A 22162-nucleotide genomic window follows, 5' to 3' on the forward strand; every position below is an offset into this window, starting at 1 on the left:
TGGTCTCTAACATCTTCGACTTTCATTGAAGTTTTTAAAAGCATTTCTAAAAATCAAATGGAAGGTTCTGGACTCCCCATGCACTTCCCTTATTCCCTGGAGTTCCCGAAAGCACAAGAATGGGAGAACAGCCAATCTGATCCAGCCAGCATCCTACATCTGTGAGGAAGTGGACCCACAAAAGTGCAGCAGCTGGGCTGGAACTCAGGTCTCTTGACTTCCTGGGTTTTTCCCTAAGGTGCCACCCCCCACACAAAACAGCCCTTGCTTCCCCTCGTCCTTACACATTCTGGCCTATGAGTCTCTTCGCATTTCCCACAGGGGTCCTCATGCAGGAGCCTGTCTGCAGCTGAACTGTTTGACAAATGTTTTTCCCAAGCAGCTGCCAGACCCTGACTCAGTTGTATTGCAGCCTCCACTTCACACACTGTCAACTCTGGCAGGTCTTGGTCTCCTGGGCCTTGATCTTACTGGGGGATAGAGCCCAAAAGGCTTGGCAGGGCCTGTGGTAAAAAAGCCAAGACTCTAAAGAAAGCTCTAGATTCTACAATTCTGGTAGAAGGTTACTCTCCTCTCTAGTCTCACTAGAGAGGAGTTTTGTTGTTGTTGTTGGGGTTTTGTTTTTTGTTTTGGTACTGGGGATTGAACCCAGGAGTACTTTGCCACTGAGCCACATCCCCCGGCTCCATATGTGTGTGTGTGTGTGTGTGTGTGTCTTTCTCTCTCTCTCTCTCTCTCTCGAGAGAGAGAGAGAGAGAGAGAGAGAGATTTTTTTTTTTAAGTTTGAGACAGGGTCTTGCTGAGCTTTTAATCCTCCTGCCTCAGCCTCCTGAGTCACTGGCATTATAGTTTTGTGTCACCATGCCCAGCTCTAGTGGGACTTTTTATGTGTGTGGTGGGGTACCGGGGATTGAACCCAGGGGTGCTTGCCACTGAACTACATCCCCAGCCCTTGTTATTTTTTGAGACAGGGTCTTGCTAAGTTGCTGAGGGCCTGGCTAAATTCTGAGTCTGGCCTGGAAGCTGGGATCCTCTTGCCTCAGCCTGGTGAGTTGCGAGATTTCAGGAGAGTGCCACCCTGCATGGTCTTGTGGGACTCTTGGTACCTTACCCGCTCCTCATATGATACCAGTGATTAATAGAATTACATTTTAAACAGACATCAGCCTTTTCCTTGGGAAGAAACTCTATTCCTGGGAGTAGAGGTGGTGATGGAACTAGAAGGTCTATTCCAAAGGCCCAAACTTTAGACATTCCAGGAAGCTCTGCTAATTGTTGAGGGTCCTGCCTGTGTAATTCTGCCCCAGCCCCACTAGGGATTGAACCCAGGGATGCTCTACCACTGAGCTACATCTCCAGCCCTATTTTTTATTTTGAGACAGAGTATGGGTAAGTTACCTAGGCAGGCCTGGAACTTGGGATCCTCTTACCTCAGCCTCTAAAGGCACTGGGATTACAGGTGTGTGCCACCTGGCCAGGCCTGGCTATGTAATTCCTGGATGTAATTTTCCAGGCCAGTTCCCACTCTGGAGACCCACCTGTTTTGTGTTTTTGTTTTCATTAATGTGGATTGGAAGGGTACAAGTTGTGGCTTCCTCCCTGGGACCTCTAGAGCAGTAGAAACATGATGGAACCACACATAGTTTTAAACACTTGCTATGCTTGTAATCCCATCTGCTTGGGAGGCTGAGGCAGGAGGATCGTGAGTTCAAGTACAGCATCAGTAACTTAGGGAGACCCTTTCGCATGTAGCTCAGTGGTAGATCACCCTTGGATTCAATCCCTAGTATTAAAAAATAAAGAAAAATAAAATTTAAAAAGGGCTGGAAATGTAGCTCAGGGGTAGAGTGCCCCTGGGTTCAATCTCCAGTAGGCGGTTGGGGAGCGGGATGAGTACAAAGCAACAAGTGTAATTAGTTAACAATATATTTCATTTAACCCAATATTCCTAACCCATTGCCTTCCCAACATGCAATCAACATAAAACATGATTAGGGAACTATTTGACATTCTTTCTCTTCCTGCCACATTTTCTGAGTCTCGGTGTCCTTGGCCTTGCACTTCGGGCAGGACCAGCACGTCTCGGCCGCGCCATAGCCACAGGTGGCCGGGGCCACTCTGTGGGCGCCAAGTAGGGCGCACACCCTCAATTCAGAAGGAGTTCTAGCTCCTCATCAGGGGACATCCGATCCTCCCTAAAGGGCCCTTCTCAAGGCCAGGTCGCTGGCGGTCACCGGCTCCCCAGGACGCCCGGTGGCACGGCACGGCTGCGCACTGCGTGGCTCCGGCTGGCACCTGGCTTGCGGCACCGGACGCCCCCCGCGCGGCGACCTCAGCGACCCGGGCCCGCCGGCCGCGCGCGTCCCCAGCCCGCGGGCCTGGCCGGGCCGGGGCGGGGCGCAGGGCCCGGCCCCGCCTCCGCCGCCCGGCACCTCCTCCGCCAGCGCGCCGCCGCCGCCGCCGCCGCCCGGAGCCGGCCGGGCCGCCATCATGCTGAGCCGGCTCGGGGCGCTGCTGCAGGAGGCCGTGGGGGCGGTGAGCCGCGGGCCGGAGGGCGGGCGCGGGCCGGGGCGGCGGGCGGGCGCGGGCCCCTCGGGCAGGACCCCTCCGCGGCCCGGCCGCTCCCGGGCCTCCCGCCGGGTCGGCGCCTCCGCAGGCGCAGGGCTCCGGATCCTCCCCAGACCGCCCCACTTCCCTGACCCTGGCCGGGACTGCTTCCTGCCGTGCTGTCGCCCGCCACCGCTCTCCCCGCTCCCGACGCTGCGTCCCGGGGCGCTCCCACGTCACCACAGCTCCCTCCCCGACTCCCCCAAAGCCCCCTGCCCCGCCCCTGTCTGCTGCCCTCCTCTGGCCGATCCCCTCTGTCCCTCCCTCACCTGGGTTTGAAAAAACGCCCCTTCCCCTCTTCAGAGCCCCACACAACTCCCAACACCCTGATGGCGGTCAGGCCGTGGGAAGTACAGGCCCTGAGTGACCAAGTGTCCGAGACGGGGAAAGAAACAGTGCCCTCAAATAGCCCTCTGTGGGAGAAACCCGGTCTCCAGCACGCATCCCACACCACAGCCGAATTGACCCTGATCAAGGGAGGGGCCGACCAGCCGTGGGGGTCCCTGGGTGGCCTGGTGTGAAAGAATGTATTGGTTTTTCCCATTCTGTCAGTATGGGTGTTTTTTGTTTTGTTTTGTTTTGTTTTGTTTTTTTGCCATTTTCTTTTGGGACAGAGGGCAGGTTCCAGGCAGCCCCCGAGGGTTCACTTGATTCAGCAAGATAAAGTGCAGTTTAGATAGGGTGGGAGGTGAGCCCTCTCTTTAACGCAGCCTTGCTAAGAAGCTGTGAAGTTACTTCTTGTTCTCCTAATGGTGAGTTTAGTGTATCAAATTGTGCTAGGAGAAACATACTTGGGTTCCACCCCTCGCCCCCAGAACCTGCTCCTCTGTCAGCCGTCATGGTGACTCTACCTTGGCAGACTTGTTAGGAAAGTGAGAACCTTCTACACACACACCCCACCCCTCTTTTATGCTTCCCAGTCCCTCTCTGCATGAGACCCTGGGCCTGGTCACCCCATGGAGGAGAGGTTCCAAAGTGGCCTTTCCTTTCTTTCCTATCTGTGCCCAGTCTCCACAGCTGTCATTTTAGAAAGTGATCTGATCAACTAATTCCACCTGTGGGAAAAGGTCTATCTACAAGGAGGAAGAAAGGGCAGGCCCACCTGTTCCTTAAAATGCAGGAAGATCAGGCATGGCACTGGAGATATTGGGAGCAGACAGATATTTTTAGGCAGGTAATCTCCCCACCACCACCATATGCAACATATAGATGGTCCTGGAAGTGTGACCTTGTGTGATCCACTGACATGGAGAATCCCTCTCCCACTTTACCCCTATGTTGGGGACCTAAGTCTTTCCCTGTGCTGAATGATTAAGTCACTGTGACCCTGGAAGAGTGCCCCTTCCTTCCTTCTCCTGACCAGCAAGAATAAGAATCATTTGGGTTCTTTCTAAAACTTTAATATTTCTAAAAAGAAACAGTTTGGGGCAAGTTCTTTGGTCTGGCATTATAGTAGCTAGTGACATTCAGGAGGACTGCAGCTTTCTCTCAACAGCTTATGCTGGATGGCCTGCCCTCTCTTGGGCTTTCTGGTTTTAACTGAGTATTCTTTTTGGTTGAAGCTCAGCTTAAGTTTTTTTTTTTTTTTTTTTTTTTGAGACTGTGAATTAAATTTGATGGAGGTGAGACCCCATCACAGAACAGATAATTCTGTTCTTCAGGGGTTCGAGGGCTTCCCAAGGTGAGGAACTGAGGAGAGAGTGTTCTTGAGAGTTTACAGAGATAGGTAGTATATGAGGAGTATTCACTGAGGGCAGCGCCCTCTGTGGCGGGCAGATGTAAAACCCAGAGCCTTGGGTCTAGGGGGCTCTCAGTTCAGCAGAGGTGACTTTGCAGTCCAGTGGCATCACATAGTAATAAGATGGAGTAGCTCATCGTGGAGTATTTGGAAGTCTGTGGGAGGTGACACTTCAAGAAGGGTCATGGTCCCTGTAGCCAACTGAAGGAAGACAAGATTGGGGCCAGGATGAGGAGTGCTTCAAGCTCTCCTTCCCAGTGTCCAGCTTTCTCCCCCTGAAGCTCTGGCTCCTACGCATCCTTCCTGCCTTTGCCTGCTCTCCTATAAGAGGCTGTCAAATGAATCTTCCTCAAACACTGCTTAGAAGGTGGCATTGACCTGCTCCTAGCTGCCTGCAAAATAATACCCGGACTTCTTGGGTTGGCCTTGAAAACCCCGCAAACTCACCAACCCTGTCCTTCCCCAGATGCACCTTGGAGTTCCTTCTGGAGGGAATGTCTTCCTTCTCAGTCGAAATCTGACCTCGTTCAAGCTTGAGTTCAGGTGTGGCCTCAGTAAAGCCTTCCCTGTTCTGGCCTGTTAGACGTGACCCCTCTTTGGGAGAGGCCCCTTTCTGTCTCTCCTGGAGCCTCATACTACTCCTTTGTAGTTTAGTTATTCATTGTGATTTTAGATTCTTTCTGTTTCTTGAGGACTGAGGCTTAGTCATTCTTGTGTTGTGGCAGCATCTAGCATGGCACTCTGCACCTACCAGGCTCTTAAAAGACACTGTGCAGTGACCTGACGAATGTGTGGCCAGCTCTGAGGAGCTGCATTCAGGCAGGAGTCCAGGACAGGGCTTTCTGGAGCTACCAGCCTTTTGCTGGGTCTTGCTGGGGGGCCAAGGCGAGTGTAGAGGGACTCGAGGACCCCAGAGCATTGAGTGCCCTGGGCAAGAACCTAGAGGTTGAAAATGAGCACCTATGGGTAGGGACTGTTTGACACGCATATTCCTCCTGCAAACATTCACTCTGCAACAAAAGAGGAATGGCCTTTTTTGGAGAAGTTTCCAGGGAAAGTGCTGGTCACTGGGTCTGAGAACATGGAGATGGAGACAGCTTTCACAGACGAGGAGAGCTGAGGGGCTTGCTCGGAACAGTGGCCCAACTCTCTCAGAAGGCAGGGGCCAAGGGTGATCAACTAGGGGTTAAGGGGTGCAGCCTGATGAAAGAGGGAAACCCATAGTAGGGCACTTCTTCTGTGTCTTGCTGATGTGCCCTGGCCAGCTGAATAGTCTGTCATGGTGGTGAACACTGATTTTCTTTCTCTCTTTTTTAATATTTATTAGTTGTTTTAGTTATAGGTGTACACAGTATCTTTATTTTTTATTTGTATGTGGTGCTCAGGATCGAACCCAGTGCCTCAGGCATGCTAGGCAAACTCTCTACCTCTGAGCCACAACCCCAGCCCTGAATACCGATTTTCATAACTCTGATTGAAGGGACCTAAAGCCTTGTCTTTGCAGTGTTTCCCACTTTTTTGTGGGGGGATACTAGGGATTGAACTCAGGGGCACTCAACCACTGAGCCACATCCCCAGCCCTATTTTGTATTTTATTTAGAGACAGGGTCTCACTGAGCTGCTTAGCCCCTCGCTTTTGCTGAGGCTGGCTTTGAACTCAGCATCCTCCTGCCTCAGCCTCCTGAGCCGCTGGGATTACAAGCCACCGCCTCTGGCTCTCACTTTTTATCGTTGTACATGTTTTGGTTCCTGCCTGTGCCTGTCTTTAGCGTGACCAGGTTGTGTTGAAGTGCTGTCTGTTTCCCCATCAACATGCTTAGCTCTCCAGGACGGGGTGTGCTGGATAGGGACCTGTGGAAGGGAGGGGCAGTGGGGAATGGTGCCGGGAGGACCTTGGAAAGTGATGGAGACAGTGCTTGTGGGTCATGGAGAGATGTTCCTCTTCTCTTTGAAAGGCTAGAGTGGGGTGCCTCCTCCAGGGCCTCGTGCCCACCCGACTGGCACATCACAGGAGCGTGGGGTGTTTGTCCCTGGGAGAGCCGGTGGTGGAGCTCATGGTCATGGAGCCCCACTGAGGTTGTGGCTCTGCTCTCTCTGCAGCGGGAACCCAGCATCGACCTGCTACAGGCCTTCGTGGAGCACTGGAAGGGCGTCACCCACTACTACATCGAGAGCACAGGTGGGGCCGCTTCTCCCCAGCCCGGGGGGGCTCCTGGAGGAGGACTTGGTCAGAGGGTCACAGTGTAGCTGACATCCACTGCCAGAGTTGGGGCCAAGCCCGTGGAGACAGGGAACAGACAGAAGGGGATACAGAGCCCTGGTTGCCTATCTTTGTGGCGTGGTTGCAGACTGCATCCTCACCTTTTAGGAGAGGAGCTGTGTGCGGGATGAGCAGGGACACGGGGGTTGGGGATCTCGTTGGCCTGACTGCAGGGTGAAGGTGGCTTCACTTGCCCCAGCTTCCTGCTAGGTAGAACCTCCAGGCCTTTATCCCCCGAGTGCTTGTGCCTAGGGTTACTGGTGAAAAGAAATGGAACGCATTCCCCTTTCCCTGGGCCAACCTAGGGACATGTCCCTTGTAGAGATCTGGGACAGGAAGAGAACCAAAACCAAGGTCTGGCCTATGCCTGGGTCCTTTTCTTTAAGCTGACACCTTAGAGGGCCAAAGCCTTGGGTCATTTGGCCTCTAAGATCACTCACTGAGGGGCAGAATCTGATTGGTTGCTTTGTAGTCAACATGCCTGGATTGGTAGATGCAGAATGGTTGCCAGGTAACCAGATCCTGCATCCTTAGCTTTCCACCTCCCAGCGTTCAGACTGTGTGATTCCAGGCTACAGTGTTCCGAAAGCTTTTTTCCAGCCTGAACCAGCCCAAGAAATTACAAAGTGGCCTTTGGGCACTCTTATGACCCTCTGTTAGCTCAGGGTTCTCAGTGTCAGCACAGTTGACATTTGGACAGTATTGTTCTTGTAGAGGGGGAATGTTTTGTGCAGTTTTGTCTGTCGAGCAGCAGTTCTAGTCTCCACCTCCTGCCCCTCCATCATAACAACCATAACTGTCTTCAGACACTGACCCCCCGCCCCCCATACACACACACCCAGTTGGGAACCACCCCTTTACAGCTCTCTTAACAGATCTGCATCCAATTTTTAATTTCCAAAATGGTTCCTAGACCTGAGGCATCCTGAGAGGATGAGGTAGGCCACCTTGCCGAAGAACCTATGCCTTAAAGGAAAGCTAGGGGGTGCTCCAAGGCAAGTCCCAAAACTTTCTCTATAAGAACCCAGCACCCTGTGAGGCTGACTCCTGAGGCCCCACCAACCAGCTCCTCCATGATGGTGGAACAGGTTGGGGTGGTGTGCAGATTGATTTATGCTTTGTAAAAAAACGGTACTGTCCTTTGTGAGTGGAAAAGGGGCATAAACAGGCCCCAGGAGGTTGTCACTCAGGAAGCTGCTAGAAATAGCCTTATATGTGACAGACCCCTAAGCCCTCAGCTGCTCACTCAAGCCCAGAGCAGACAGGCAGGCAGCTTCTAAAATGTCTTTCTGTGGGCCCATGATGTGTCCTTGTCTCGGATTTTGTAGGAAAATTACCCTGTGATAAAGTGCTGGGGCCATATCCTGGGCCTCATCCAAAAGGACTTTTAAAATATATGAACTGTAAACTTCCATTTCCTGGTTGTCCCCAACCCCTTCCCTCATCTCCCAGGTGTGACCTCCCCCTTCCGGGTTCTGCAGGAGAGGGTACAGTTTTTAAGACAAATGCCCATTTTCATCCCACTCACCCTTGCTTCCTAAATCTCAATTAGATGAAAACACCCCAGTCAAGAAAACAGATATTCCCTGGCGGTTGAGGCAGATGCTGGACATCCTGGTGTATGAGGAGCGGCAGCAGGTGGCGGCTGGCGAGGCAGGGCCCTGTCTAGAATACCTGCTACAGCACAGGATCCTGGAGACCCTATGCACGCTGGGCAAGGCCGAGGTGGGTATGCCCAGGGAGCCTCCAGAAACTTCCACTCTAGCCAGCCCCTGGATTCCAGGCTTTTCTACCCTGTCCCACCCAGTACTCACATACACTAAGGGTGAGTGAGCCAAAAGGAAGGGGTTACTGTGGCTGTCTTACTTGGGACATCCCACCTCCTCCCAGGGACTCTTATTCTTTTTATGCTCATTCAGCAAAGATATACTGAACACCTGAGGTGTGCCAGGCTGTGTTCTAGACACAGCAGTGACAAGAAGAGAGGAATCCTCATGGGTGAGGGGCCGGATAACTGTGTACAGTTGGCCCTTGTTATCCTAGGGGGATTGGTTCCAGGACCCCACTCCATCTCCCCTTGAATACCAAATCAACGGATGCACAAGTCCCTTATTCTAGAAAGGGGTCCTGGATCCAGTGTCCCATGGATATACCAAGGGAGGACCATGTTTGCATATAACCTATATGTATCCTCTTGTACCTTTAAATTGTATCTGGCCAGGTGTGGTTGGTATACATGTGTAATCCCAGAGACTCTGGAGGCTGAGGCAGAAGTTTGAGGCCAGCCTGGACAACTTAGCAAGACCTTGCCTCAATAAATAAATAAATAAATAGGGCTGGGGTTGTAGCTCAGTGGTAGAGGACCCCTAGGTTCAATCCCCAGTACTGGAAAAAAAAAAGTCATCTTTAGATTACTTACAATGCCTAATACAAATTTAAGTGCTGGCTGGGCGCAGTGGCACATGCCTGCAATCCTAGTGACTCAAGAGGCTGAGGCAGGAGGATTGAAAGTTCAAGGCAGGTCTGGGGTTGTGGCTCAGGCCCTGGGTTTGATCCTCAGCACCACATAAAAATAAATAAATAAAATAAATAAAAATAAAATAGTATTTAAAAAAAAAGTTCAAGGTCAGCTTCTGCAACTTAGCAAGGCCCTAAGTAACGTTAGCAAGACCCTGTCTCAAAAATAAATTGAAAGGTTTAGGGATGTGGCTCTGTGGTAAAGCTTCCCTGGGTTCAATCCCTGGTATCAGAATCAAAATAAATGCTATGATATTAGTTGTTCTGCTGCATTGATTAGGGAATAATGACAAGAAAATGTCTGTACATCTGCAGTATAGATGCCATGTGGGATTTTTGCATTTTAATAGTTTTGATCTAAGGTTGGAGGATGTGGAGGGCTAGCTGTAGTATGTTTGATAACTTCTCAGTTATGAGAAAACTAAGGCAGGAAAGGGGGTTGGAGCACAAGGAAGGCAGGTTTGAAACATCTTGCAAGGGAAGGACACTTTGTGAGAAGGCAGGCTCTGAGCTATGATGATGAGGAAGTGAGCCCATAGTTTTCTGGGGAGTAGCGTTCTGGGCAGGTAGCTGTGGCCTCGACTGACAGGGCGCTCTGTTCCCACCCCCAGTACCCCCCAGGCATGCGGCAGCAGGTGTTCCAGTTCTTCAGCAAAGTCCTGGCCCAGGTGCAACACCCCCTGCTGCATTACCTCAGTGTCCACAGGCCTGTGCAGGTGAGGGGCCAGGAAGCCAAGGGGTATCTGGGTAGGACGCCCTCCTTCCCCACCACCCTACACCCCTGTTTCTGCCCTGTTACCCTTCCAGAAACTTCTCCGACTTGGTGGGTCAGTCCCTGGATCCCTCACAGAAAAGGAGGAGGTGCAGTTCACCAGCGTCCTCTGCTCCAAGATCCAGCAGGATCCAGAGCTGCTCACCTACATCCTGGAAGTAAGCATTTCTGCAGAGAACGGGAAGGGGAAGACCTGGAACCCCGGGGGCAAGCCCCCTAAGCCCTTTGAGCAAGCAGGAGAGGTCACAGGCAGCTTCTCTGTGACTCCAGGCTGAGGCCCTGTCCCTGCACTCTTAAGGGAGGTCCCAGGGGAATGTTCTCCACTGTGACCTGGCATCCCTCCTTCTTTGCAGGGTAAAAAAATCATCAGTAGGAAGAAGGCACCCAGAGAGTCTACCGCCCTGTCCAAAGACTCAGCCTGCCACACGGACAAGGACCATTTCCACAGCAGTGCTCCTGACAAAGGATCCCAGCTGGATGGGGAGCACTGTGGGGCCCAGGCCTTGAACAGCCACCTGCCTGCTGAGACTGAGGGGCCAGATAGTGGGACCGGGGAGAGCACCCTGATCACCTCCCTACTTGGACTGTGCAAGAGCAAGGTGCTGGCCATAGAGATGACAAGGGTGGAGACAGGAAGGGGTGGGGTGAGTTGTTAGGAGGCGATCTGGGGTTCAGATGCATGTTCCTGATGTATGTCCCCATCCCCTTAGAAGAGTCGAGTGGCCCTGAAGGCCCAGGAGAACTTGCTGCTCCTGGTAAGTGTGGCCTCCCCAGCAGCTGCCACCTACCTGGTGCAGAGCAGCCCCTGTTGCACGGCCATCGCAGAGCACCTTTGCCAGCTGTACCGATCCCTGCCTGCCTTCCTCGACCCTGCAGACATCGCAGCTCTAGAGGGCATCAGCTGGAGGTAGGTCCTTAGCCAGGAAGGCCGCTGATTTCTCTGGTTTTCCACATGGGATGGGAGTCCCTGCTGGCCACCTTCTTCTTGAGGTTACAGAGAATCCCCAAGGGCTTTGTCAGCCTTCTGGAAGCTTCACTTTTGCAGTCTTGATCACAAGGCCTGCCGTAGAACTGGTCCCAACAATAGCGGCTCCAGAGGAGGAGGAGAGGGCCCACTCCCAGCTGTCCTTGGGGAAGATCTTGAAGTTTTTCTCTCGCCCTCCAGACTTCCCACCTTCCACTTCCCTAGGTTACCCAGTGCCCCATCCGATGAAGCATCCTTCCCTGGCAAGGAGGCCCTGGCTGCCTTCCTGGGCTGGTTTGATTACTGCGACCACCTTATCACAGAGGCACACGCGGTGAGCAGGGGCGGGCCCAGCCAGGGCGCTCTCCCGGCTTCCCTTACCATCCCATCTCGAGGACAGGTGGAGCAGTGACTTGGTTGCCCAGGGCCAGGAGCCAGCAGGGTCCCTGTGAGCCCAGCCCTTCTGTCTGATATGTGGGCACTGTGAAGACAGAGATTCCCAGGGAAATTGTGATGGGTATGAACACAGTGGAGACACGCTCTTTGGCACTCAGGTGGTTGCAGATACCTTGGCAAAGACTGTGGCTGAGAAGCTGTTTGTGGAGACTCTGCAGCCCCAGCTCCTGCATGTGTAAGTATCTGTCCGGTTTCCTGGGCCTTGGCCCTGGTCTGCATCAGCCCCTTCCTGTCCCTTCTAAGACTAGGTAACTCCTTGGCTAGAGTTGGGTCTGTGTACTTCACTGGTTAAAGTTTGCCAGGCCTGCCCCTGACGGCACATCACTCTGAGTTACATGGGCTGAATGACAGCCTCCCACCCCAACTATATGACATCAGTAGGCACAAGGACATAACCCAGGACACATGAACCAAAGAAGGAAGGAGAGCAGCCGAGGGTTCTGCAGCACTGCTCCCATTCGCCCCCTGCCCCGTGCTCTCTCCGCCTAGCTCAGATCCCCCGCCTGGCTAAGGTGCCCTCTGCCCATAGATCTGAGCAAAGCATCCTGACCTCCACCGCGCTGCTGACGGCCATGCTGCGCCAGCTCCGCTCCCCCGTGCTGCTGCAGGAAGCTGTGGCCTTCCTCCTGGGCCCTGACCAGCAGCCTGCAGCCCTTGAGGACAACCCCCGTACCCTGTGTTCACACCTCATCAGACACTGCGACCACCTCTCCGACGAGGTAAGACAGAGGGACGCCTGACTCTGCTCACCCCCACCCTGCCAAGGGGGTCTCCTGAGCACTTCTTCCCATCTTCATTAGCTTGCCCAGGAGATTCTGCCTCTGAGGCCTTGAGCCCCTCAAAGCAATGACAAGGTGATTGGCGGCTGAGCTGTTTTTGTTACCCAGTAATTTTCTGTGACAATATACTCTTCTTGTTGCTGTGTGTTACCAGAGTTTTCCCATTTACTTGGCTTGTTGGAGGCTTAAACCCTCTGTGATGTAGGGGAAGCTGATAGTCCCATTTTTAGATGGGGAAACTGAGGCAGTGGCCTTGCCTCTGATAGCACATCAAATAAGTAACAGAGCCTAGGGATGTAGCTTGGTGGTAGATTGCCTGCCTAACATGTTTGAGGCCCTGGGCTCGATTTCCAGCCCCACCCCACCCCCACCACACAAGGTCACAAAATGAGGACTATACCCAGCTTTCCTGGTTTCCTGGGCCACCCTCCATAAACTTCTCGCCCCAAAGCCTGCCATCTTAGCCCCTGGCCAACAGCAGTGACCCCTGCCTTAGAGGACTTTTCTTTATCTGGGCTAGCAGTTCCTAGACACTGAGGTGGGGGGCACCCTGCCATCCCCTCTTGCTCCAGATCAGCATCGCCACACTGAGGCTGTTCGAGGAGCTGCTCCAGAAGCCCCATGAGCAGGTCATCCGTGACCTGGTCTTGTGCAACCTCGACGGCCGTCTGTACGTGGCCCGGGGCTCACCGGAGCCCGAGAGTTATGAGGACACCCTGTAAGTACAACTGGGAGGCCGGGGGCTGCCCAGGACCCAGCTCAGCCCTCAGCATGCCCACGAGCAGCCATTCATTGGTGCCGCCTGTGTGCTCTGGCTGCAGAGACCTGGAGGAAGACCCCTACTTCACCGACGACGGCTTCCTCGACTGCGGCTTTTCACCTTCTGCAAAACCTCGTACCGCTCCTCCCACGAGTGCCCCTGGCAAGACTGCAGTTACCGAGATCGTCAACAGGTGGGGAGCAGGTTAGGCAGTCAGAGCCTCTTGACCTGTGTTCTGTTTTGGGGTCCAGTGAGCAGGGGAGCCCAGGGAAGCACCTCCACACCTAGGCTCTGTCTCCCAGTTTCCTCTGCCTGGTGCCGGAGGAGGCCAAGACGTCAGCTTTCCTGGAGGAGACTGGCTATGACACGTATGTCCACGATGCCTACGGACTGGTAAGTGGCAACTCTGCAGTAAGTACCCCTCTTGTCCTTCCGAGACCTTGGGTTGACAAACTCCTTTGGTGTCCTGCCCAAGGGGCCCCAGGCCCATCCCTCCTGCATTGGGTCTCTCGGCTGGGCCCTTCAACTGTCCCCCAACTCTCCTCCTTTCTGCTTCAGTTCCAGGAGTGCAGCTCCCGCGTCACCCCCTGGGGCTGGCCCCTGGGTCCTGCACCCCTGGACCTCCATGAGCCCGAACGGCCTTTCTTTGAGGGTCCCTTCCTCCAAGTGCTGTTTGACCGCATGGCCCGGATTTTGGATCAGGTAGCCAATAGGATTGGGCCCCAGAAGAACTGCAGGTTGGGTCCTCTGAGTCCTTCAAGAGAGCAGGGGCTAGCCACAGGGCTTGACGCCCATCTCTGGGTCTCCATCTCCATGGCCCCTCGCCTTTCCCCAGGCGGGAAGCCCATCTTGCTTCTGCTTCACATGCCCTAACATGCTTTGGCCCTCAGCCCCAGGGAATCCATGACACACACACATCACGTGAGCCTCCCACCCCCGCACACGTTCACACCAGCCAGGCGCCTTGCTGGGGGAGTGAAAATATGCTCACCACCCCCTGCCAATCCTCAGTATTGTCCATCTCATTCCCTACAGCCATACAGCCTGAACCTGCAAGTGACCTCAGTCCTGTCCCGGCTCGCCCTCTTCCCCCACCCCCATATCCACGAGTACCTCCTGGATCCCTACATCAACCTGGCCCCTGGCTGCCGGAGCCTGTTCTCTGTGCTTGTTAGGGTAAGAATGTTGGGGAACAGGAAGGAAGGGATCAGGGAAGGGGGCTGGGGGCTGGACACTCTTGCCAGTCAGGGAGAGATAGGTCCCCCTGCTCACCCCTACGGCACAGCAGGGCCAGGGGAGCCTGCAGAAATATGTCTGGTTCCCATCTCAGTCCTCTCTGGTTCCCATTCTAGGTGATTGGAGACTTGATGCAGAGAATTCAGAGGGTACCCCAGTTCCCAGGCAAACTGCTCCTGGTACACAAGCAACTGATGGGCCAGGTCCCTGGGGAGCAGTAAGTAACCGAGGGTAGTGGTGCCTCGGGGAGGTAGAAGGTTCCTCAGATCGGGAGCGTGTCTGGCCACTGGGTCAAGCCTTGATATTAGGTTGCCATGCTAGGCACATGCCTCTGCCACCCAGCCATGTCCCCTGTGCCGTCTCCCCTCAGGCTGGACCACCAGATCCTCCTTCAGGGTGTGGTCGTACTTGAGGAGTTCTGCAAGGAGCTGGCTGCCATCGCTTTCGTCAAGTTTCCCCCACATGGTCCTCAGCTGAACCTCTCCCCACCCCTGGAAGGGCAAGTCTGAGCCAGGAGCATGACGGGCAGGTGAGGAGACTCCTGTCCAAACCTCTGCTCAGAGCTGCCTCCTGCCTGGCTCCGCTGCCACTGCTCTCCTCTGGGTTGCGGGCCTCAGCTCCCAGGCCAACTCTGGGAGGCCTTGACCTGTTGACCACATGGGCCAGGGTTTCAGGGAGTGGGCTTCTGAAGTGCCAAGGAGCAAGAGAGAGAGATGGCTTCCCAGGCATCAGGGTCCTCGGGCCTTCTCGGAGAATGTGAGTGGTGGCCAGTGAGCGCCCAGACCCTGACCCTTCTGTGTTATGGGACTGTTCCCTCAGTGCTGTCCCTGTGTGGTCAAGGCCATGACCTGTGACAGATAACTCCATGGGCAATGGGGACTGAGCTCCTGGCTCCCAGGAACCCAAGCCAGAGAGATGGGGACCAGAAGCCCTGTCATGAGGCACCATGGAAGCTGCTGAAATTTGTCATTTTTTCTTGCCTTCTTGGCTTGAGCTGTGGAGAAGGGGCAGAGAAGGGGACTGTGGGGGATCCCCCTCTTCCTGCCCTGCCCTACTGGAGACTGTTGCAAAATTCCCAACTGCTTCATGGCACATGCCCAAAGCATGCTCCGCACCCAGGCGGGGGCAGCCACTAATGAGAACCCCAGAGCCGTGGCAGCCAGGGCAGGTGGGCGCCTTGGAGCTGGGGATCCAGGTGCCAGTCCACACAGCTCCAGCTGCTTCCTCTCTGGCGTCTTCTGAACCTGTCTCAGCAGGTCCACAACACCTGGGCAGAGAGGTCAGTGACCAGGGGAGGCCATCCTTGCTCTCCAAAATCCAACTCCCGCTCAATGCTCCCAGTGGAACAGCTGGAGCACAGGACCTCAGGGTACAGATGGGCAGGACACCCCTGCCTCCAGACCCCCGAGGCCTGGTGGGGAGGGGCCGAGGCACAGGCAGTTGGTTCTGGTGTTGTTCTCCCTGTGTGCACTCCACGGCTGGGTCTGCTACCCCGCCCGGCCGAATCTGTCTCGACCTGCAGGAACACGGGCGTAGCCAGGCATTACCTCACAGCGGGACTGCAGTTGCTGGCTTTGCTCCTGGGCAAGGAGGAGCAAGCCAGAGCCCCTTTCGCTTCCTTTTCCTGCCCATGCCGCTTCTAGAAGCCTGGCACAGGTTGCCAAGAGGTGACATGAAAGAGGAGGGAACTCAGTGACCTCTACCTCTCCCGCATTCCTCCAGCGGGGGAGGACTCTTGCTGCTTGGAAGAATGCCGTGCATGTGTGCACAGGGTGTTGGTGTGGCAGGAGAGCAGACAGTGGCTGGATCGGGTCTGGACACAGATTCTTAAACTGTTCGAGGGTCTGAGAGTCCCAGGCCTCTAATCAATGCACTTTGGCATTTGCACGGTGTCTTCCCCCAGGTAGCACAGCAATAAACAGTGTGACTGCGTGGACTCGATGGCTGTGTTCTTCTTCAGCCTTCTCATCCCCTACCCGGGCTTCTCTGCTAATTTGGGCCCATCTTCCACCCCTAAGAAGACAGGTTCAGTTCCTTTTCCAGCACTGGCGCATAGGTGGGTGGTAAATGGAGACAGGCTCTGGCCGTGCAAATCCGATATTCCTCCACACCTGCCAGGAACTACTCTCTTGGCTGAGCCACACGACACTGTTTCTACTCAGCTCATCTACAACAGCCTGCCAGCCTGGGAGGGACCAGGAGGGGACAGGCCATGTGGGAGTGTCTGGATGCAGCTCTCCTTTTCCTGGATTTGTTGCGTGCTGCGTTAACTCTCCTCTCGTTAGTGAAGGGCAGGCCTGATATTTAACATACTTGTCCTTAGATGTGTCTAGAGGGGAGGGCTCCTCTGAGAGGTCACCAACAGCATTCCAGGGTCAGGCAGGCAGAGAACTTAGAGAAGGGCCCTCCTGTGGCTCTCAACTGGGTGCACATTAAAATCTAAGCTGGCCTTTTTTCTTCTTTTAAACCCCTGAGCTATATCCCCAGACCTTTTTTTTTTTTTTAATTCTAAGACAGGATTTCACTAAGTTGCTGGGGCTGGCCTTGAACTTGCGATCCTCCTGCATCAGCCTCCCCATTTGCTGGGATTATAGGCATGTGCGCACCTGGACCCTTTTTAAAATGCCAGTGCCCGGCCTGTCTCCCCCAGCAGTTAAGTCAGTTTGGGGGTGGGGCGGTAGGGTATGGAAGTTCTCTATGTGACTCTCATGTGCTCCTCGTGTGGAAAACGACCATGCTGAATAGTGGGTGTGGACTGGAGTGGCAGGGGAGGGAGGTGTCTCTCAGACACTCTGAGAGTGAACCAAAAAGGGTTTGGTTCATCATTTACAAGATGTGTCTCAGAGGGGCTGAGGATTTCAGCCTCTCTCCAGAGGCCAGAGAGACAAGATGGCAGCTGAGAGAAGGCAGGGGCTGGGAAAGGCCAGAGTTCCCCTGGGTAATTACCCAAAGGAAAGCCCATTCAAGTGTTCACCTGCTCGGAATCAGAAATCTACTCCTTAGATGTGGTGATCAGCACAGGATATGTTTTCTTTGTTACTTTGGTTTTCCCCTAAAGTTCTTTTATTTGAAAATACACACACACACACACACACACACACACACACCTCCTGCTATGATCTGGCAGGAATCTGAGAGGAATTGAAGAAAGGGTTTAATACAGCTTGGGCTGAAAATATAAGCAGGCAGAGGCGAGAGGGAGTGGGTAGGCTCAGAGCCTGGGAAGCTCAGGCAGAGGCAGGGGCGGTATTTCCGGCTCCAGACCCACCTGCATCTTCCCAAGGTCCCAGCTGCTCAACTTCTGGAGGGGTCTGAGCTGTTTTCATGAAGGGTGTGGCCCCTCCCAGTCACATCCTGCCCAGCAAGACAGAAGAGATGGCAAGAGCCCTGGTGGGCTTAGAGGTTGCAGTGAACAGCAGGAGGTACCAGCCCCAGCCACCCTGTTGGTGCACTGGGTGGAAGGGGGGACGCCTGGGTGGCTGTGGGTGGGACAGAGGAGCAGCAGGTCTCCTGAACAAGAGCCTCCCTCACTTCACCCCCCCAGAGACATTTAGTCAGGAAAGGCAAGGTGAGCAACATCTATTTACTCCGCAAGGGGCTCTCCCTCAAAGGCCTCCCTACACCCTCCTCCAAGTTGTAATTGCTTGAAAGAATCAGCATGCAGTCCTTTACCAAGGTGGGCACAGAAAGTGAGGAGATGCCATTTGGGGATCAGAGTGCTCCTCATCCACTTAGGGAGAAGCATTTGTGTACCCTCGAGGCAACTAGGTGCTTGCACTCTAGACTTGCTTAAAAGGCACTGTCCCTTTTAGTGCAGTGCAGGAGCCTGTGGCCTGTTCCACAAAGTTTCCCTGAGAATCAGGAAAACTGCCCCTGCTCTCTGTGCAATCAGACTGCCAGCCTCCTGCCTGCCTTGGAGGGAGGGAGGCAAAGTCTGATAGAGAAGTCCTATTGCCCAGCTCTTGCCCACTGCTGGCACCTCCCTATCTGTTTAGTGGGACAACAGAAGATTCCTGGAGCTTCTGTAGGAGCTGGGTTTGTAGGTCTCCCTCCATCACCTTCCACCAAGAATAGTTCTCACCCAGAACCTTCGGGGGCTCATCTTGGATCCCTGGGTTCCGAAAAGCCACTGTCACCAGCACATTCAGGCAGATGCCATCTGTATGTTCTTTGCCCAGGTGCTGCAGTCCCAGCAGCCCCTTGGTCTCCACTGCCAAATTGTGCAGGGTCAGACACTCCTGTAGCAGCCGCAGGACAGCCACCTTGATGCCACCCCTCTGCTCCATGGGGGTAAAGCCACAGGCAGTGATGGGCAAATGAGGCATCCCCACTGTACCCACCAACACCCACACTGTCTGTACATTAGTAAAGGCGGCCACCAGCCGCTGGCAGACCACACTGCAAGGAAGCTCTTGGGGCAGGATGAGAGGATGCCTGGCTTGCTGGCGGTACTGAGCAGCTAGCTCTACCAGGTGCAGAATGTCATGGGCTCGCAGTGGAGTGGGCAGGGAGATCCGTGGGTACCAGGCAGCCTGCAGGGACTCAGCATCTGCCTCCTTGGAAGTCTTGAGAATCCCACCTAGGGGAGATTTGGGGCACAGGGAGGGAGGGAGGGAGAAGGTATTAAAAGAAGTGTGGGGACTGGCAAAGTAAAAGAACGCCCAAGAACTCCAGCCCCGATCAGGGAGGCCATGAGCCCTCAGGCTGCAATCAGCCAGCACCAATCTTGTATCAGTCAGAACAGGGCTGGCTGTGGAAGGGCTCCTCTCACCAAAGGACAAGCTGGGGGAAAGGTGGCAGTTGGCCCCTTCTCACATGCCACCAAGTGGGCTGTACCTGTGGGGCGAGCAAGGAACACGAAGCGGATCCAGGAGGGGCCCCGCTCTTCCACCAAGAGCAGTGTCACAGGCTCACAGTGCAGGCCAGCCTCCTCCTTCACCTCCCGCTGCAGTGCCTCCACGATGGTCTCCCCAGGCTCCATTCTCCCCGCAGGAAGGTACCATGACCCCCGGCACTCCCTCTTGGCCTCCTGGATCAGTAGCACCTCATCCTGAGGGGGCAGAGAGAATCTTCACCCCCAACCTGGCTGGCAGTCTGGGGCTCCAGAAGAGCAGCCCAACAAGCAACCTTCCCACCCAGGAGCCCAAGGGGATCTAAAAGGTGGAAGCCCAAGACTCCCTCAATGGTGGACACCTTCAAAATGCTGAGCTGTCCAGGACACTGGCCTTTGTGTGGCTGGGGGCTAAAGAAAAACTTTCTTTGTAATAATGTATGCCTCTGTGAATTCAGAAAGACTTCCATTTCAGCAAGGGGCTAAGATGCCTGGGAGCTGCTTCAGGGGCTGGAGATAAGGCCCTAGAATGAGGGTTCCACTTGTCCTGTACTGATTGGTGTTTATATATATCACAGTGTAGCTGTCACTTTCCCCTGGGGTTTACAAACAGCTTGTGGCCAGTCCCTACTCTGGGAACTGAGCTTTGAAGCTAGCAGTCACCCCCATCTCGTCCCATGTGACCCCTCCCTATGGCCTTGGCCACTTGTAACTGTCATTACATTGACTTGTACAGACATCAGCCCAAAAAAGAACTCTCAGGGCGCCAGAGACCTGAGTGTAAGCGCCTCATTCCATTCCTTGGAAGTCCTAGCCAGCCATTAGAGGGTCCCACTCCGTGTCACCCCATCCTAGACTCCTGGAATGGAGGGGGGGATACCAAAGCCTCCCGGCAAGGAGCTGAGGCCTACTGAGTGGGACCAACAGCTCGCGGGCCTCAGTTTCCGCCTCTGTCTATCGGGACAATCGCAGGGCTCAGATGCAAGTGTGACAGTGCTTTGTAAAACTGGGAAGCGCCACGCACAGTGCAGTGGTGGCTGCGGCCGTTGGCTCTCGGTCCCCACCTGGGCTGGCTGCGCGCTCCCGAGGCCCAGAGGAGGGCCGGCGGGCGGACGCTCACCTGCTCGTTGAGGAACACGGCCAGCACCACGTAGCAGACGTTCTTCCGCAGCCGCACGGGCGCGGGCGGCTCACCGGCTGGCCCCGAGTCACAATTCTGTACGCGCAGCCCCTGGCCCCCCAGCACGGCCGCCAGCGCACCCGCCAGATCTTCCGAGGCCATCGAGTCGCCTGGCAGGCGGCGGCCGAGACCCCGCGGACTCCAGAGCCCGGTGGGCGGGACGGGCGAGCGGGGGCTCCTTCGCCCACGTCCCCTCCCCTGCAGCCTCCGCCGGCGCGAACGCGGAAGCGCCCGGCGAGCCCCGCCCGCTGAGAGTCTGCGTGTCACCGCGGCCCGCACGGATTGGCCGGCCCGAGTCGGTCACCGAGGGGGCGGGGGCAGCCCGTTAAGGGGCGGGGCTCCGGCCCGGGGCTGTGGGGACCCTCGCCGCGCTTCGGCCCGCTTGCCGTTCCTGTCTCTCTCTCGGGCCGTCTCCCGCCGCCAACCCCTCTAATTCCTCCAGCACGCACTTGTCAGTGCGGGTTCCGACGGTGACGTCATCCTTCCCGCAGGGTGCTGAGCGCCTGGGCGGCCAGTGGCGGTGGCGTCACAAGCCCGATGACGTCACAGAGGCCGGGACCCGCCACTTGGACCCACTGTCCAACTTTCATCATAAACAAATTAGGGCAAATTGCCCGAGATGATCACCTTCCAAATAACTTTCTTCTTACTTCGGTTAATTGTGCTAAATGTCAGGTGGCCCGTGGACACAGACTAATGCCTTGGAGATTCTGATCTAGTTGGAGAGATGGACACAGACATTTCATAAAAAGTCAACTAAGGGTTATAGGCTAAGTGCTAAATCATTGGTTTGGGCAGAAGATTTGCCAGACGGAGGCTCAGAGGAGGGAGAGGGCAAGACTGGGATGGTCAAGGTGGGGCAGGGGTGGGAACCCGAGGCAGGGATTTGGGGCTGAGAAACAGTCTGGAATCAGCGGCTCAGCCTTGGTCAGAGGGCCCCTGCTCACCGCATTTCCTATGCCGTGTACTCGGCCTCTGCTGCAGACTGAACCCTCGGAGGGTACGGGCGGTGCCTTCCCACCCAGCATGCAGGGCCTGGCGCATGGGGAGCAGGGTGTGGGTTGTTTTGGCCAGCTCCTGCTTCTCTCCCAGCCTGACCTTTCCTCTTCAGAGCTTCCTTTAACCTTCTCTCAGGACAGGAAGGCCGAGCCAGCTGGAAGGAATCTGCAAGCAGGCCAAGGCTAGGCTCTGCACCCCATCTATCCGCCCCTTCCCTCCTCTCCCCTGCTGGCTTTGTACACCTCCCTTTTGAGGGGACAGTGACTTGGTGGTGCTGACAAAACTCTGGACTTCTGGATGGCTTGCTCTTGGCTGGGTTGGGCCTCAGTTTCCTCATCTTTAGAGTAGGGTCATAACAACCCTTGGTCCACAGGGTTGATGAAAAACCAGGACACCTTGAGAGGAGTTATGTGACCTGCCCAGCACTGGGCACCATCACCAGGCAATCCCACCAATGATCCAGGCTGAGTCCTTGCAGCCATATCACTTGTTACTCCTATACAAAGACCTGGCCTCGTGAAATGTGCATCTATGGCTGCCGTAGAGCGGGTCTTCACTCTCAGGAACACCCGACCTCCGTGGATGCTTCTTACATATTGGTGCTGACTGCAAGGTTCCTAGAGGCAGGGTGCTGTGTTGGCATGCCTCATGGGCTCACAATTTTTGGAAGCACTTGCTGAACACTGCTAGCCCCAGCCCTATCTGAGACCTCTCACCCTACAAACATTTGGACTTATGGGCAAAGTCAGGACCCCAGGGCAAAGTCAGCAGCTTGCCAACGCGCGTTTGCTGTATTTATATCCCTCAATTTTCCCATCTGTGAAGTGGGGGCAGCGTTGGTCATAGACTCCTTTCTGCCTCCCAGGGATGATTTGAGAGAGTGAGGTCATGTCTGGGCAGGGCTCTGTGAGCTTCGGAGCATCCTAAGATAAACACCAGGCGCCCCAACTGCCTGGAAGAGCAAAGACAGCCACAAACCGCATGTCCACTCCCCCACTGCCATTGGGTAAGCACTTCTCTCCTATTCAGTGGGCCTCATCAGCCCTATCACAAGTCACACTTG

The 22162-nt window shown here is 55.0% G+C and overlaps 2 protein-coding genes across 3 annotated transcripts; one reads left to right on the forward strand and one right to left on the reverse strand.

The window, feature by feature from the left end:
- Window positions 1-2433: 2433 nt before the first annotated feature.
- Fhip2b (FHF complex subunit HOOK interacting protein 2B) lies at window positions 2434-16025 on the forward strand. Of its 2 annotated transcripts, none has more exons than XM_046447867.1 (17): window positions 2434-2535; window positions 6446-6524; window positions 8158-8330; window positions 9734-9838; window positions 9930-10052; window positions 10248-10493; window positions 10605-10801; window positions 11084-11192; window positions 11413-11489; window positions 11844-12033; window positions 12666-12811; window positions 12915-13046; window positions 13156-13246; window positions 13412-13555; window positions 13889-14029; window positions 14206-14306; window positions 14460-16025. In XM_046447867.1, exons 1-17 carry the CDS (start codon window positions 2491-2493, stop codon window positions 14596-14598), a joined length of 2238 nt encoding a protein of 745 aa, XP_046303823.1. In that variant the 5' UTR covers window positions 2434-2490; the 3' UTR covers window positions 14599-16025. The 2 variants fall into 2 exon arrangements, with proteins under 2 accessions (XP_046303823.1, XP_046303824.1); XM_046447868.2 differs by lacking the exon at window positions 2434-2535 and adding an exon at window positions 4832-4888.
- A 1196-nt stretch (window positions 16026-17221) lies between these two features.
- On the reverse strand, window positions 17222-20322 carry Nudt18 (nudix hydrolase 18). Its single transcript, XM_046447776.2, has 3 exons — window positions 20041-20322; window positions 18926-19139; window positions 17222-18668 (listed from the first exon to the last, which is right to left on the reverse strand). The coding sequence occupies exons 1-3, from the start codon at window positions 20200-20202 to the stop codon at window positions 18073-18075; spliced, it is 972 nt and encodes a 323-aa protein (XP_046303732.1). The 5' UTR covers window positions 20203-20322; the 3' UTR covers window positions 17222-18072.
- Window positions 20323-22162: the final 1840 nt, after the last annotated feature.

The sequence above is a fragment of the Marmota monax genome, unplaced genomic scaffold, assembly GCF_021218885.2.
Source record: "Marmota monax isolate L192 unplaced genomic scaffold, Marmota_monax_Labrador192_F-V1.1 WCK01_AAM20220418_F8-fsc00040, whole genome shotgun sequence".
In the NCBI taxonomy this organism is placed as follows: Eukaryota; Metazoa; Chordata; class Mammalia; order Rodentia; family Sciuridae; genus Marmota; species Marmota monax.

Bases quoted from the DNA above. Each gene is read 5' to 3' on its own strand.
- Fhip2b (XM_046447867.1), top strand. From the start codon at position 2,491: ATGCTGAGCCGGCTCGGGGCGCTGCTGCAGGAGGCCGTGGGGGCG. The intron at 10,802-11,083 runs GTAGGTCCTTAG...CCACTTCCCTAG, and splicing joins CTAGAGGGCATCAGCTGGAG to GTTACCCAGTGCCCCATCCG. The intron at 14,030-14,205 runs GTAAGAATGTTG...TTCCCATTCTAG, and splicing joins TGTTCTCTGTGCTTGTTAGG to GTGATTGGAGACTTGATGCA.
- Nudt18 (XM_046447776.2), bottom strand. From the start codon at position 20,202: ATGGCCTCGGAAGATCTGGCGGGTGCGCTGGCGGCCGTGCTGGGGGGC. The intron at 19,140-20,040 runs GTGAGCGTCCGC...CTGCCCCCTCAG, and splicing joins CCGTGTTCCTCAACGAGCAG to GATGAGGTGCTACTGATCCA. The intron at 18,669-18,925 runs GTACAGCCCACT...AATCTCCCCTAG, and splicing joins GTTCCTTGCTCGCCCCACAG to GTGGGATTCTCAAGACTTCC.